At 34.1% G+C, this 16,649-nt stretch overlaps 1 protein-coding gene across 1 annotated transcript; it reads left to right on the top strand.

Moving 5' to 3' along the window:
* Window positions 1-655: 655 nt before the first annotated feature.
* On the top strand, window positions 656-8,145 carry LOC121984416 (WRKY transcription factor SUSIBA2-like). The gene is made up of 6 exons (XM_042537339.1): window positions 656-1,046; window positions 2,543-2,737; window positions 4,817-5,297; window positions 5,381-5,546; window positions 5,635-5,793; window positions 7,451-8,145. The coding sequence occupies exons 1-6, from the start codon at window positions 738-740 to the stop codon at window positions 7,917-7,919; spliced, it is 1,779 nt and encodes a 592-aa protein (XP_042393273.1). The 5' UTR covers window positions 656-737; the 3' UTR covers window positions 7,920-8,145.
* The last annotated feature ends 8,504 nt before the right edge of the window (window positions 8,146-16,649 follow it).

Below are 16,649 nucleotides of genomic sequence, written 5' to 3'. Positions count from 1 at the left end.
TGTGCATTTCTGATGTTACAAAGAGTTCGTATATCCTATTCATTGTTTATTTTAACTTTCCAAATATATTAAAATATTATCAAAACATTAACTACCTTAAATACCGTGGATATGATTTACATATCAATCTTATGTTATGAGTAACATATATCTTTTGATTAATTTAAAAATCTAGATGTGTTCTTTGATAAATTACTGCTAATCTCATCTATAAAATCATACACATGACAGAAATTAATTTAATATATAAAAACAAAAATATTATATTTTTTTCTCTCACTAAAATCTCTACGATGATGGCAATACAATTATGTGAGCCCCACCTATTTTTAAAATAATTTTGTTTTGATTATCAATCATGTCTCCTTAATAATTAGCATATCACGTGCAAGACATGCCCACTTCTGTGGGGACCAAAGCAGGGACATGAACGTACTTTTCCAAGATTCAGGATCGGGTGCCCATTCGCGTGAACGAAGAGGGACCCTTTCGTAATTCAAAGAAATAGAAGTTCGTAGTATAGTAAATAAAAATACCATTTTCCTTGCAAGTCAACAAGAATGCAGCATGCTGTACTAGTTTTATATGTTAACAAGCAATCTAATACCAAAATTACCCTTAGTAGGACCGCTAAATCCCCTAGCCGTCCCCGGTTGCTTCGGGTTCTTCTCTTGCTTGTGCTTCTCTGCCTGCTCTCCACTCGCACAGTGTCTACGGCAGACCTGTGGGATCCTGAAATGGAGGCGTATACCGAGCTCGTTTACGGAGATCTCAGCTGCCGAACTGCCGAGGGTAGTCAGCCGGTTCCAGAGCTTCGATCTGAGTGCTCCGGCGCCGGAAACGATGCCGGGACGCGCGAGAAGAGGACTGGGGTTGTGGAGAAGCCGGGTCCTGGGCCGTCAAATCTTGCTGGATTGAACGGGGCGAGGTATAAGTCGATGTCTCCGGCTCGGCTTCCGATCGTGCGTTCCCCTTGCCTTACAATTCCTCCCGGATTTAGTCCCTCCTCACTGCTTGAATCCCCTGTTCTCATCACTAACAGGATGGTGCGAGATAGCTTCACTTTTCTTTTATTTTACTTTTCCTTCTATTTTTTTTCTCTCCATTTCATGCTTCGATTTCGTGTCATTTCTGAATTCTGATAGTCTCGATGGCTGGTGTTCAAATCTTTCAGTTTCTAAGTTTTGTGTTCGGCAAGAGGAAGCATGTCTTTCCATAGGATTTGAATAGTTACCGATTAAGCATTCCACTACGTCAGTGCATGACAGAAAAACTCACCTCTATCATAGAAAAATTCTCCACTCATGAATGCCTACAAGAATAAAATGGTTTTTTTGTGTGTCTTTTAGATTAGTAAAAGTGGCTCAGTATTTCAATAGCTTTTAACTAGTTTGAACTGATTAATGTGATCTAGATGTTATTGTCTTTAGTGCCTCGAGAGGCTTCTTCTTTGTTTACTTTTTGAAAGAATTTATGTTGAAAGCAATGTTTGGTGGAATCCCATTATCCATAATTTTTAAACTGAATCTTATTCTTGCCTCATTCCCTTCCGTTTCGTCACCTTTATTCCTTTATATAATTCAAATATCCCAGTTCTTGGTTCAGCATTGTGCTTGATTGGGAACCTCTCCTTCTATTAAATGCCTCCACATGACGCCTTTCTCATAAACTAGTAGCTTTAAAACCAATATTTCGTGACTCCTTGTTTCTTCATACTTGTATGAGATTTTTATTAAATAGCAGATGATTATGATACAGTGTTGAAAAGCTAGAATGTATCTGTAACTCATAAAAATTTCTAATTGAGAAATCAATTGGAAAGCTATCGTTTGGGCTGTTGTGGCTGTCAGTTTGAAATCATGTTACTTCTAAAGTAGTCTTTAGGCTGCTTTATTGTGATGGATTCAAAAAGGAAGAGGGCTTTTGAAAACTAGTAAGAATTTGGACAAAGAAACAAGCAAAACTGGTATGCACTTAAGCCTTTAATGATGGTCATTTTTCTTAAGTGCCAAAGAAGTTTCCAAATTTTCCATTTTTTCTTGATAGAGTTTGCCCATACTATCATAAAAAATAGTTTTGTGGTTATTACAATCCTGATCGTATAGTTTTTTAGTCTGATATAATTTTTGCAGCAACTTTTTTCTTTTATTTTTCTAAAACATACTGTTTGGATATCATATATGACATGCTATTAGACTAGTTCTGTGAATGTAGGATAGTAGTTCGATCACTCATGACTTGGATTTCATCTATTTGCTTGGATTTCATCAGTTTGTTGGTTATCCTTAAATCATAAATATAAAAATATTTTTGTCGCTGTTTGTACACAATGCCTCCTTAGTCAAAAATATTACTTTGTTATATGTGGCTTCTGGAATAAAAAGTCTAGCAGTTCTATCTGTTGATACCACAGTTAATAAAGGATTTGTAGATAAATAAAGCTTGAGCCTTTTGTATTTCTTAGTAGTGTAAGACATGTATGTTTCAATCATATGAATAGGAAGATAATGGTTTGTTTACCTTGGTAATCCCCTTTCTGCAGGCTGAGCCTTCTCCAACTACAGGAACCCTCAATATGGCCTCTATATTGGGTAAAAATGCTCATTTAGGCACATCAATGCCCCCAATAGATATTTCAAACCTCAGTTCAAGTGATGAAGGGATTTCCAGAGCTTTTGAGTTTAAACCCCATGTCAAAGCATCTTATAATATCAGCTTATCTTCATTGAGACCTTTGGTAATTTCCATTTGTTTTTATGTAAGGTAGATAATTTGTAGAGCTGCATATGCACATAATCATGAAACTGTATATTTATGTTTTGTGTGATATTGATAAATATTTTAATTATCAACTAATACAAATCTCAAACTTTTTTATGCTTTATTTATTTAAGGTATTATGTTTCGAGATCAATAAAGTATAATTTTTCCTTTTGGATTTGGAATAGAATAAGAAATGAGAGCATTAGAGAGAAAGTCGGAGTTGCTTCTATTAAGGGAAAACTCCGAGAGACACGTTTAAAATGGTACGGGCATGTTGATCCAGTTAGACGATGTGAAACTATGACAAACACGCATATCAAATGAGGAAGAGAAATACCAAAAAGACTTAGTTAGCAACAATAAAATAAGATAAAATTTATTTAAATATAGATGATGATATAGTAGGAGATAGAGCCCAATGGCGTAAAAGAATCCATATAGCCGACCCCACAAAGTGGGATAAAGTTTGGTTGTTGTTGTATTTGGAATAGAAACATTAAATCTTTTCATATCAGGCATTGGTAAACAGAATTGGAGAAGTAAAAACATTAAATCTTTGCAAAATTGTTAGGCATTGGTATATAAATTTGGAATAGTTAAACATTAGTTCTTTGTAAGATTACTAGGCACTGGTAAATAGTTTCCATTTACTTTAAGTTAATTAAAGAGTTACCTATCAGAGTTAATTAGCTCTTATCTAGGCTAGTGGTCTTAGTTCTTAAGAACTAAAAAAAAATTATGCAACTTATAACATTAGTTAATTGATGCTAAATTGTATTGGAATATTTCTCTATCTTAGGCAAGTAATCTTATTTCTTGCAATAACTAATTTACTCTTACAAACAATTTGTTGTTTAAGTTATTAGTGCAACTAGTAGACTCATTGCATATAGATAAGAAATATTACAAAAATTTATTTTGAAACAGTTTAATGCCTATCAAAATTCAGCTCCCATCTTTGGTTCTAGAATTTAATTTGATATTAGCATTGACTGAGTGATAAATTCATAGAATATTTGAAAAGGCAAGCTTTACAACTAAAGGTTTCAAACTAAGAAAAATGAAAATTTCGTATATGATAAATAACTTGAAAAATAACAAAAAAAAAAATGAAAAGACTAAGGGTTAGTTGAGTTGATTGGAAAGAAAATCTCTAAAGGTAACTTAGCTCTATTATCTAGCTATGAAGATTGATGAAGTTATTGTTCAAGGGATAAAAATTCAAATGGCTCAGTGGAGAGGGTTCTCTGGATTGTTATGTGTCCTTTGTCTAAAAGAAAATATTTGATAAAATTGTGGTGCATCCAATCATGTTTTGGGTCAACTTGTTGGGCAATAAACATATAAATTCCACTTCTAAACTAGTTGAATTAATTAAAGTTATAATTAGTAAAGGAAGATCAAAGGAAATTCTAAACATAATTGAAGCTTATCTAATTGACCTAGGCATTATTAGTGTAGTGTTTCATAGAACTCTGATTGTAGAGGCCAGGATTCAAGCCATACAGTGGGGATATATGGTTGTTGCTGTTGTATGAGAGAAAACATGATTTTGATGTATCTAATTTTGAAATTTCAATACAAACTCTGATTGTGTGTGCATATATAATATGGAAATGAATTTAATTATTAAAAAGGACTTTCAATGCTAAAGTTTGGACAAATAGGCTTCATAATCATGATGACTTTCAATACAAAAGCTATTTGTCACTTGCAGCTGCTTGTATTTTACTGCAGCTGCTTTTTGTTAAAAAAAATTCTAAATAAGTTCAAAGTTGATTAGTGCATATATTTTTTACTGCAATGCTATCCCAATTGCAAGCCTAGCTTTGTTTAATTGTGAGGAACTTATATGTGGGAAGCCTTGCACCAGAGTAGTAAGTTATAATTTCCTGAATGTGCTGCATCCTAATATGCTAGAATTTCCCTGTGCTTGCTCTTTTGTCTGTTTAATTTTTATGAATTTAGATTGAATATGCTCATCAGTTGTTTGCTATTATTTCTATGCCATTTAATGTCAAGTTCATTGGCTAATCCTGAAAGGGCATTACAGATTTCAAGTCAATCTCTAGGTCAGTCTGGATTTCCCTCAAAAAATGAGTCAGCTCAACTAGTTGGTGCTTCAACTTCTGCTATTGAAGTGTCCACATCAGCAGCTTGTCCACCAGTTAAAACAGATTTTACTGAGACACAACGAGCAAAATGGTCAGATCAAGGTGCATGTATATTACAGTCTGATATGAATGAACCTATAATTGAAAAATCTGCAGAAGATGGTTATAACTGGCGAAAGTATGGTCAGAAACATGTTAAAGGCAGTGAATATCCTCGGAGCTACTACAAATGCACACATCCTAATTGCCACATGAAGAAGCAGATAGAACGTTCTCATGATGGGAAAATTACTGAAATAATACATAGAGGTCAACATGATCATCCTAAACCTCAGACTAACCGTCGTTCAGCAATTGGTTCATTGTCCAACCAAGAAGAAGAAAATTCGCCTATTTTTTATTCTTTAGTGGCTGATGAAGGTAAGAGAGTTTTATAAGTGAATAATGTTGTGCGTTTTCAAAATTTTTAAATATTCTTTCATCTGGAGCCTGTCATTTTTCAGATAAGTCAGAAAATGTGCTTTGCCAGATATCTCAACAGGTGGATCCTAATGGTGCTAGTGAGATGTATCCAGCATCAATCAGTGAGCATGATGTCAAAATTGGTGGTGGGCAATCTAATAATTGTGATGAGGTAGTTGGAGATGGTGATCCTGAGTCTAAGCGCAGGTGCCCTCTTTGATTGATGAATCCCAAAGTTAATTGTATGTTGCAATTATATGAACCAATAGGTTGATGTTGCAATGCCTATAAGCAGGAAAATGGAAATTGCTAATGTTGATTCTGCTTCGATTGGCAAACTGAACCGTGAGCCACGTGTCGTAGTACAAACCGTTAGTGAAGTTGATATCTTAGATGATGGATATCGTTGGCGGAAATATGGTCAGAAAGTAGTTAAGGGAAATCCTAATCCAAGGTAGTTTTATATTTCTATGGTAAACTATGCTCCTTTTGATCTGTTGTCACTTTTAGTTTATATTTGTTTTATTTGCCTTGTGACATAGCATTTTTTTCATGTTCAAATGGAAATTTGGGAATGATTTCCAAGATCATTTTAAGCAGTGTATCATAGTATTATTATTCCTTGGAATGTTTGACTGTTTTATGTTATTCTTTTTATCTTTATTTACAGGTAGCTATTGATAGAATACCATGGTTATAGTCAAGGTTTAGGTATTAGCTGGTATTACTCCATTACTTTTGTGGACTTATTACAGTATGGTTATGCATGCATGCCTGGGATATACCAAATCTGTGTTTATATGTTTTATCAGTAGAATGGTCAATAAATTGGTTTGCTATAGACCATAATGATATGGTTAATCTATCACAATGTATTACAACTGTGTGATTCTTAGGATACAACTCTAACGCTTTTCCCTTCCTGATGGAAACTAAATTCGTGATGTGTGAATGATGGCTGTTTATATATCATTACATGTTACATATTTAATAGATAAAATGAATTTATTTGAGTTTTACTATTTGGCAATTTCTGAGTAGGAAAGTTCTGTTCATACTGATCATTTTACATTTACAAAAATCTTAACCATATCTAAGATGCAGAATTACTGGTAAAAAGCTCATAATTAAGCCACATTTGTTCCTCTTTTCTCCTTTGCACTTCACTGCTTGTCTGTTTATCATTTACTTTGTATCATCTGAGGTTTCATATATCTGTGCACTCCCTTGCTGAGTCATAGTTCCGGCATGTGTATTAAAAAGTCATAAACAATGCTGAGTCATGCTTTCCATATAACTCCTGCCCAAGTTGACTTCTATCTTGTGCCAATGGGTATACTTATATGAAATTCAGAATGGAATGAATCTGTTGTCTAGAAAAGTGCCGGCAATCTTGTGTCACACAACATGAATCTTGTTGCAACATGTTTTCTTTGTTGCTGTTATTCTTCCACATTCTAGTCCCCTCGGGACGGACAGTTGATTGGCGCATGGTAGTGTTGCCACCATGAGGTTTGGGGGTCAAATCCCGGCTAGTAGCTAGGTGCCTACCCTCCCCCATGCGCTATTCAGCTGCCCAAGGCTAATAGTCACCCGTGATTTACCTCTTTCGTGTTGACGTAGAGACGGGCTGGCGGAGGTACTAGGGGCGAGCGAATCACCTTTGCCACCATGTAAAGTCATTCCAACTATTTTGTTCATCTAGCAGAGTAGGAGGTTTCAGTATCATTGGCATGAGGGACCTTTGTGCTAACTTGGTATCTCTAATTATAATTAATGTCCATTAAGTTACAACATATCTTTGTAAGTCAGTGACTTGGATTCTATTATGTTTTCACTAATCGTCCAAAGAAATCAATCTCTAATTTTGAAGACAGTAGTATATTTATGTTTTACTATTTTATAACTGAATTGGTTTTCATGATGCTGGTATTTTTAATTGACTGATTTTGTATTATCCTATTACTTGAGAGTTTTAACTGTTTTACATTTACTTTCTTCTTACAAATTGTTGGACTATGAAACCTGGATCTTTGAAGTTGCTAGAAATCGTTGTTTCAGTTCTAAGTTCTTCACTATCTACTTTTTTTTTTTAATCTTATTCCTTGCAGGAGTTACTACAAGTGCACAAATGTAGGTTGCCCTGTCAGGAAACATGTCGAGAGGGCATCACATGATCCAAAAGCTGTAATTACAACATATGAAGGAAAACACAATCATGATGTACCTGCTGCAAGGCCAAGTAGCCAGGATGCATCCATGCCATCAGATACAAATGATGACAGTTCTACGAGTACTCCGCCTAGGAACTGCAGTACCAGAACCCCTGTGATCAGCCTTGATCTCGGTGTTGGGATCATTCCATGTTTAGGTAACATCACAAATGGAGAACATCAGTTTTTAGAAATAGAACAGAAGGGTGGGGCAACTCATGCTACCTCTTTGTTTCATGACACTTCGCAACCTAGAATCTATGAGTCTGGAGAAAATACTAACAACAGATTTACATTTAAGGCAAATCCTATAAATCCATCAAATATGTATTACACTACTCCAGACAATTTGGTGATGGGTCCATGACAAATACATGGAACCATGTCAGCAAGGTTTAAAGCAAAAAACAAGAGTTACACCCTGGTGAACCAAACTCCATTGTAAGTTGTTTCTTATCGGCCAATGTTATAGCCTGCATGTAATACTAGTTAATTATCTTTCATGGATCATCACACTTTCTCTTTCTTCCTGATCTTGTAAGAATGTTTGGATGTATAACTCTTTCTAATAAAGGACTTGTAGAACTGATAAAGACGATCCATTGCTAGAAGGAACCCACAAAAGAATAATCTCAGGTGGAAGACCCATTGGTGGTGCTGATTAGAAGATATAAAGGGTTGGGTTAATACTTTTAGAAAGGTATAAAGGTGGTGATAATAGTATAATCGTATAAAGATATAATAGGAAGGGGGATCCATCATGAAAGGAGACCAAAATTCAGGGAATGGTGATTGTTTTCCCTTGCTTTTTTACCTTATAACAAGGCCAAAATTGGAATAGGATGGTGATTATTTTTCTTGTTATTAACCCTGTGTCATTCACTTCATTTGGATGAACATGTCCAAAGAAGAAAAAATATTTGTTCAGTATTCATTCTGAAATTCTTTCTGTTTTCAGTGCTTAAAATTTTGAGAAATATTTACAGGGTGTGTCACATTTTGTCGTCAGCAGACATTGTACATGCTTTGTATCTTGAGATATAGATTTGAGAATCCAAATTTATTTGAGTTGTTTTTAGACTAGCCAGATTAAGATCCAGTTATGCTTGGCTTCACTTGATTAGATGCTCAACCTAGATTGATTCGGATCTGGTTATGCTTGATGTAGCTCTATTAGAATCGAGTCGGGTGAAGCCTAATATAGTCATGTCTATGGGTCGTGTTAGGCTTTTTAAGGGAAAATACACTTATATCCTTAAAATAATTTCTAAAATCATATTAAATTAGTGACAAATTCGTTTGGAAACTACTTGATAAATCAAACTTAGCATGAATCAAGGCATGACCAATCCACCCTTCTATATAAACCAAAATACCCTTGAAAAATGTCTGCCTTTAGGACAGAAACAGTCATTTCCTGATTTTTTTTTTCCCATAAATTTTCCTCTCATTGACTTGTTAGCAGAATGTTGTGACAAAGCATGGAACTCAAGCAAGCGCAGATGTTGATTTTGAGCTCACAGACTATAGATAAATAAATTTAAACTGTCATAAATACTTGCAGAGACAAGTGTGCATAGAAAAAGAACTCTAACTCTTTGAATGCTTGGGGACCATAAATTAAATGACCAGAGTGTGCCATGGGCCAGAAACTTTTGAATCCCCCATTGCCACCTTATCACCTAATCAAGTAAGACTTTTTAACTTCAATGCTGCTTTGAGAGATGAGCACCTGATAGTTAAGATTGGAAAATGACAAATAGCTGCTGAACAACTATGTCATTTTAAGTGGAGTATGGCTCACCTGTCTTGATCAACTAGAAAGATTTGAGATGTTCTTTTGTTTCTTCCCTTCTTTTTGAATGGTGTGTGGGAACCTAGTGATCTAATTAGTTAAATTTCATAGAATAGCTTTACTGTACTTCTATCATTTACATGTAGAATTTGCAGAAACCACAAAAAACTGATTCATATGTGATTTTGCCTTACGCAATTGCTCTTTTTAGCCGTTCTCCAAGAATCTCTGAAGTAGACAAATGTTGGTAGGACCATTCAGCAAGCTCCCCTGTCACTGGGCAGGAAGAATTGAAATTGACATTCTTCAGAAACCACCTTAATAATAATCCATGTCTTTTGGCCTGTGGCTTTTTGTCAGTAAGCTTCGATTGATGGAGTCTTCTGGCACGGATAGCTGCTTGACAACTATGACAGATTCCTCATTAAGTACAGAGAAAAAAAAAATCAACTGCTACGGTATCCATTTATTTATGACAGTTAAATGTGATAATTTAAATGTATTTGTGATAGTGTTATGATGGCTTCTTGAGGGAATCAAACTGCTCAAAGCATGCGCAAGTGCAACTGAGCCTTCAACAATAATTCTTGTGACAACAATCTCACTATCACAAGTTCTGCAATAGTGTTTGAGGCATCTGCTACAACACAAATGCTCCAGAAAAACCCTGCTTTCTATTGCCATGAATGATAAAGATAGGATAAAGAAGACAACTGCAGTTCTCATGGCTCCTGTGTTCTCTTAAAAGACATTCATAACATCAAAAATAAATAACTAAAAAATCCTGAACTGTAAAGACTTGCAGAGCCACAGCAGTTTAAACCTGTTACTTGTCCTCTACTCACTGCAGTAAGACATGAAAGTAATATAGCAGGAAAAGTAGGGGTGTTTTTTCATTAACAAATTAGTTTCTAATGTTGTTTTCTTTTTTATTGAAGGGGAGTTTTCTTGTATGGTAAAATTGTTGTGTAATATGATGGTCATATATTCAAATTGTGAAAACAGTTTTTTGTAATATAGGAGATGGTATATAATAGATATTTTTTCAATTTTATCCGTGCGATGTGTGGCACACTATAAACTCATGGCTAATATATACCGATATGGTATATTTAATTATATATTAAATCTAGTATATACTTATTTTCATAATAATTGAACAAATTATGTATTTTATTATAATGGAATACTTATGTAGGTTCTAAACATGCATTCATTACATAAGAAAAAGTTGATTATAAGATATTATTAGTATATATGCACCCGTAAATGCTACATATGTTGGAAAAAAGAAAGATATATTTTTATTTTATAATATCTTGAAAAAATACCACTGGTTTTAGAAAATAATAAGTACTATATAAAAAAAATAAAAAGTTGAAAACTCGTTAAGAATAATAGTAGGAGGTGCTACTAAAATAATTTTTTTTTTTTTTTTTTTTTCCTTTTTTCATCTTTCTATTTTTTTTTCTCATTACTATTTTTATTTTATTTTATTTTTCTTTTTCTTCTCTAATATTTTCTTATTTATATATAGAGTTGTGATATATTACGCGTCCCAAAGTGCATCACTGAGTGCGCGCGCAGCATATCACTTTTCTAATTATGTTTTTATAATTTGAATTAAAAAAAATCAAATTTCTATATATAAATTTCTAATATATAAATATATCTCCTAAATATATTATAATACTCCATAAATATTTAAATTTATTTTATTTTTCTTTTTTCTTTTTACTAAACACTATAATGCAATTGGAATGTCTGAACCCTAGAGGTAAAATCTTAAAAAAAAATAACTTGAAAATTATAACCCAATTGGGAAGCATGAATCCTAAAATAAAATCTTAAAAAATATTTTAATTATTTTTTTAAATTCAAAATTTTAAAAATAATAATAATAAATAATAACATATGATATCTATTATTTAGATTTTGAATTTAAAAAAATCAATATTTCCTCATATATAAATCCCTAATCCATGAATATATCCCCTAAAGACATTACAATACTCCATAAATACTTAAATTTATTTTATTTTTAATTTTTCTTTTTACTAAATACTATAACTCAATTGGGAAATTTGAATCCTAGAGGTAAAATCTTAAAAAAAAAATAGCTTACAAATTATAACCCAATTGGGAAACATGAACTCTAGAAATAAAATTTTTTAAAAATATTTTAATTATTTTTTTAATTAACAATTAAAAAAAAAGAAAAAAAGCGTTGCTATCCTGCGCGACGCGTATATATATATATATATATTATCTTTTATCAAAAACTTGATGTGTACATGTATATAAATGTACGTAAATATCGTCAAGTAATAAAAAATATCGATCCATAGAAATTGATGAGTAACCACTAGAGATTTTACAAAGCGAATTGTACCTAGACTATCTAATTGTGGGAAAGTTTGTGAAGTAGAGAGAAAGTAAGAGCTAGAAAGAAGAGAGTGAGGAAAGTCGTATGAGGAAGTAGTTATTGATATAATAACTTGGAAAAGTAGTTCTAGGATTTCAGTTTCATCGTGATACTTATTGATATAATATGAATAGCCAATTACCTATCCTCTATGTTCATGCTTCGTGGGAAATCTAACTAAATACCGATGTTACCCCATGACGGTTATATTGGAGTGTTCTCTCCATTAGCATCCAGTGCTACTAAGTAGAGAAGGTAACAAAGAAGGTTCAGTTAAAGGGATAACCTTTGTCACCTAGAGCCCCAGTCATACGATCTAGATTATGCAAATCTCTTCCTAACATGGGATTAGGGAAAACTCCTTAAACACTAATTAGAATCTCCCTTGTATGGATTTGGCCTCCATTTCAAGGGAATGTTTGAGATGTTCGATTGAAAGGATATCCTCTGTCACCATGAGCTTCCTGATCATACAATCTATAGTATTGTAACACCCATAGAGTACTTAGCAAGATTTTAGATATTTTTATCATGAATAAAAAAAATAGGCCTTATGTGGAAATTGCAAAAATAATAAAAATAAAATAGAATCAAAAAGAGAGATCACCAAAGGCTTGAACCTTGGATCTCTTACTAGATATATGCATGTGTTAACCAATAGACCAAGAGAAATTATTGTTAAAGAAAGAAGTGACAATATAGTTAAGGGTAAGAAAAGAGATTTTTCATTGAGAAGGAGAAGTTAGAGTTGCCTTCCCCCTCTCAAAAGAAAAGAGGATTCTTGCTTCCTCTTCTCATTAAGGAGAAGTAAAAGAAAGGAGAAGGAAAAGTACATTTTCCCTTCCTCCTCTCATGATGAATAAAAGGGAAAATTAAAGAGGAAAACTCATTTGCTCCTCTTCCTCCTCCCTCCTCCTCCTCACCGTGACCAAGACCTTTCCCCACCTCTCCTTGCCGAAATCCAAAAACAAAGAAGACCCCTCTCTAGGAAGGCTCCACAAGAAAGATCCCTTTTCCTTAAGCAAATAAGGATGTAAGTATTCCCTCACCTGTGGTACAAGTTGCTTACGGTATTCTCGAAAGATTTGAACTCTTAGAATTAGAAATAAAATGAAGAGAAGAAAACATGCATATGTACTTTAGTAGGTTATGATATGAATTTAGTTAGAAAAGAAATTATGTGTGTGATGTTAAATTGATCTTCTTATTAAGATGTTTATTGACCTTCTTTTCTTTTATAAGGTTCGGCCATGATAAAAGTATAGAGTTCATGAGGCTTAAAACCTAATCTAACATGCTTATAGATTTATTTATGATGTGTTATGAAATTTGCTAGAGATTCATGTTCATATGTTGTTTAGAAGTTGTGTTCTTGCTTTTGTAAGTTTCGGCCATGATAAAAATATAGAGTTTGTGAGGCTTAAACCTTAATCAAACATGCTCATGGAATTATTTATGATGTGTTATGAAATTGGCTAGAGATTCATGTTCATATGTTGTTTAGAAGTTGTGTTCTTGCTTGAGAAAGTTTCGGCCATGATAAAAGTATAGAGTTCATGAGGTTTAAAACCTAATCTAACATGCTTATAGATTTATTTATGATGTGTTATGAAATTTGCTAGAGATTCATGTTCATATGTTGTTTAGAAGTTGTGTTCTTGCTTTTGTAAGTTTCGGCCATGATAAAAATATAGAGTTTATGAGGCTTAAACCTTAATCTAACATGCTCATGGAATTAATTAGGATGTGTTATGAAATTGGCTAGAGATTCATGTTCATATGTTGTTTAGAAATTATGTTTTTGCTTGAGGAAGTTTCGGCCATGATGGAAATATTAGGGTTCATGAAACTCAAAACCTAAATTAGTATGCTCATAGACCTCCATGTGATATGCAATGAAATTAACTAAGAGATTATGTTTACATGTTGCTCATAATTTTATTTCTTAGTTGTGAAGTTTCGGCCATGATAGTGATTTAGGGTTTCTTAAAGCTCCAAATCTAATTTCGCAAGTCCATAGACTTTCTTGTGATATGTTATCAAATTGCTAGGTATTCATGTTAAAAGATTTCTTAGAAGTCTACTTCTTGTTGCATGATGTTTCGGCTATGATAACTTTTACGGTTCATGAAGCACAAAACCTAAGTTAGTATGTTCATAGGCTTCTTGATGATATGCTATAAAATGGGATAGAAACTTATACTTATATGTTGCTTAGAAATTCATTTCCTACATGATGAAGTTTCGGCCATGATTAATCCTTAGGGTTCATGAAGCTCCAAACCTAATTTAGTATGCTCATAGACTTCTTTATGATATATGATGGAATTAGCTAGGTGTTCATATTACATGTTGTTTAGAAGTTTATATTCTTGGCTTATGAAGATTCGGCCATGATAAGATTTTAGGGTTCATGAAGCTCAAAACCTAATCTAGCATGCTCATAGACTTCCTTATGATATGTTATCAATTTGGCTAAGTATTTATGTTCATATGTTGCTTAGAAGTTTTACTCCTTGTTATATGATGTTTCGGCTATGATAAGGTGTTAGGGTTCATGAAACTCAAAACCTAATTTAGTATGTTCATAGACTTCTTATGATATGTTATGAGATTTGCTAAGTATTCATGTTGTATGTTGTTTAGAAGTATTCTTTGTTATGAACTTTCGGCCATGACTATATGACTTAGGATTCAAGAAAGTTTTAAACTTAAACTTAGCAAGCCATGAATTTTCCTTATGATATGTTTAGGTTTAAGTATGCATGCTTTATGATAGGATCAACAACTTGTTGATTATGTATGTTACGAATTATGCATGATATGATCCTTATGATGATTATGTACACAAGCATGTATGATTTCAATATATTGTATGCTCATCTATGTAAGCTTATGAACCAAGCATGATAATGATTTCATATAATGGCCATGTGCCAAGAATGCATGCCTTATGATATGATAAGAAAATGGCAAAGAGTTGTTTCCCTTAAGTTGGGATTAAGAGCACTCTTCATGTTAAGACAAGAGCATGACCTTATGATGATATGATATGACGATTATAATGATATGATATGCATGACATGTACTTTACTTTGTATGGCTTGTACCAAGGGTGAGCTCCATAAGCGCCCCTAGACCGACGGACTATGAATGGGTCTAGTAAAAAGGGATGTGCTCCTTAGTACGCCCCTAGACCGACGGACTATGAACGGGTCTAGATCCCTAGTAGGTTCGGGGCTAGCTACCCTATCCTAGGGATTGTGCGCATTTATGTATGTATGTGGTACTAAGCCGGACCCTCATGATGATGATATTATGTTCAAATATTAAAAGATATGTATAAAGACATCTTACACTCGACATTGCATATGTTTTAAAACGACATTTTGCATAATGCACCCATTCATATATGATATGTTTCTTTCTATGTTCCATGATATGTTATGCTTCTCATGATCTACCTCATATGATTTCTTTGTTTATGATATGTTAGAAACATGTTTCATAAGGATATGTTATGATAAGAAACTATGCTCACCTATTGATAATTATGTTTATTTTTCATTGATGATATGCTTGTATGATTATGCTTGAGATACAGATTTTTGTGAGTAGGAAAGAATCTTACTGAGCTCGTGTGCTCATAGCTTACTTCCTTGTACCACAGATAAAGGCAAGGGATGGATGACCTAAGGGAGCTGCAGGGGAGGCAAGGAGGTGTGTGTGGCAGTGGCTCGGCTGAGACCAATAAGACCTGCTATAATGTTTTGTTATGTTTGACATGAACCATTGTATTTACGTTACATTCCAGTATAACTCTATGACATTTCCTCTGCTTTATGTTATAAGAAAGAATTTTTGAATATATATGTATCCTGGAATAGTTAAAGTAAGTAAGTAGCCCCGTCCCTTTGAGTAGCAGGGAGGGCGGGCGTTACAAGTATTCCCTTTAAATGATGACCAATCCATATATCCATTCAACCAAGCAACACATATAAGCAAGTAAAGCTCATATACACATTCAATCGAACAAGAACAAAGCATAAACATGTTATAGAAATAAGAAATAGACATATCTATAGAGTTTACATCAAATACACATCACAACTACTCCCTATATCCTATAACAAGGAAAGTCTATTTCATACGCAAAGAACTAAGACTCGAAGACATGAATGGAAGCATTCTACAACTCAAATTGACAAGAAGAGAGGAGAAAGCTGATCCGAGGTGAAATCGATGTCTTCGAGAACCAATCCTTAACTTTGGAGATGAACGGATGGTGGAAATGGCTTCAGATCGTCGAGAAGTCGTTGGAAAAGAGAGTGTGATGGTCCACCCCAAGAAAAGGGGAGGAGTTCTTTTAGAGCAGGCAACACAACCCCCTGCCCTTACCACGAATGGTTGTGCAGATAGCGAAAGGCACGACCTGGCCATGAACCTCTCTGTGAATAGGAGGCACGATCGTGCCTCTTGGCATGGCTATGCTGACTGGCACGACCCTGCTGTGCCACCCTCTGGAAAAAGGGCATGACCGTGCTTGGTAGGCACAACCCTGCCATGGCTATCTCTGTAGGGGGAGAACGACCATGCCTTAGAGCATGACCTGCCCATGCTGGGTTCCAGAATAGACTGCACTTCACATTCTTTGTCCCCTTTTTCTCCATTTTACGTTCCGTCAATCAAAACAAAGCAAAAGCATATCTTTGAACACAAAGAAGTATTTATGCTAATGAAACGAATGAATAGAGTGGGATAATATAAAACATAATCAATAAATGCTAGTGAATGTGCATCACTCAAAGTCTAAAATTATATATAATCTGTGCACATCATACCTCCAGACTTAAACCTTTACTTAAACTCAAGAAAAA

This window comes from Zingiber officinale, chromosome 5B (assembly GCF_018446385.1).
Source record: "Zingiber officinale cultivar Zhangliang chromosome 5B, Zo_v1.1, whole genome shotgun sequence".
Taxonomy (NCBI): domain Eukaryota; kingdom Viridiplantae; phylum Streptophyta; class Magnoliopsida; order Zingiberales; family Zingiberaceae; genus Zingiber; species Zingiber officinale.
Note: the sequence above shows the minus strand (reverse complement) of the source record. Positions and strands in the feature narration are given on the sequence as shown.

Bases quoted from the DNA above. Each gene is read 5' to 3' on its own strand.
- LOC121984416 (XM_042537339.1), top strand. From the start codon at position 738: ATGGAGGCGTATACCGAGCTCGTTTACGGAGATCTCAGCTGCCGAACT. The intron at 5,298-5,380 runs GTAAGAGAGTTT...GTCATTTTTCAG, and splicing joins TTCTTTAGTGGCTGATGAAG to ATAAGTCAGAAAATGTGCTT. The intron at 5,547-5,634 runs GTGCCCTCTTTG...GCCTATAAGCAG, and splicing joins GATCCTGAGTCTAAGCGCAG to GAAAATGGAAATTGCTAATG.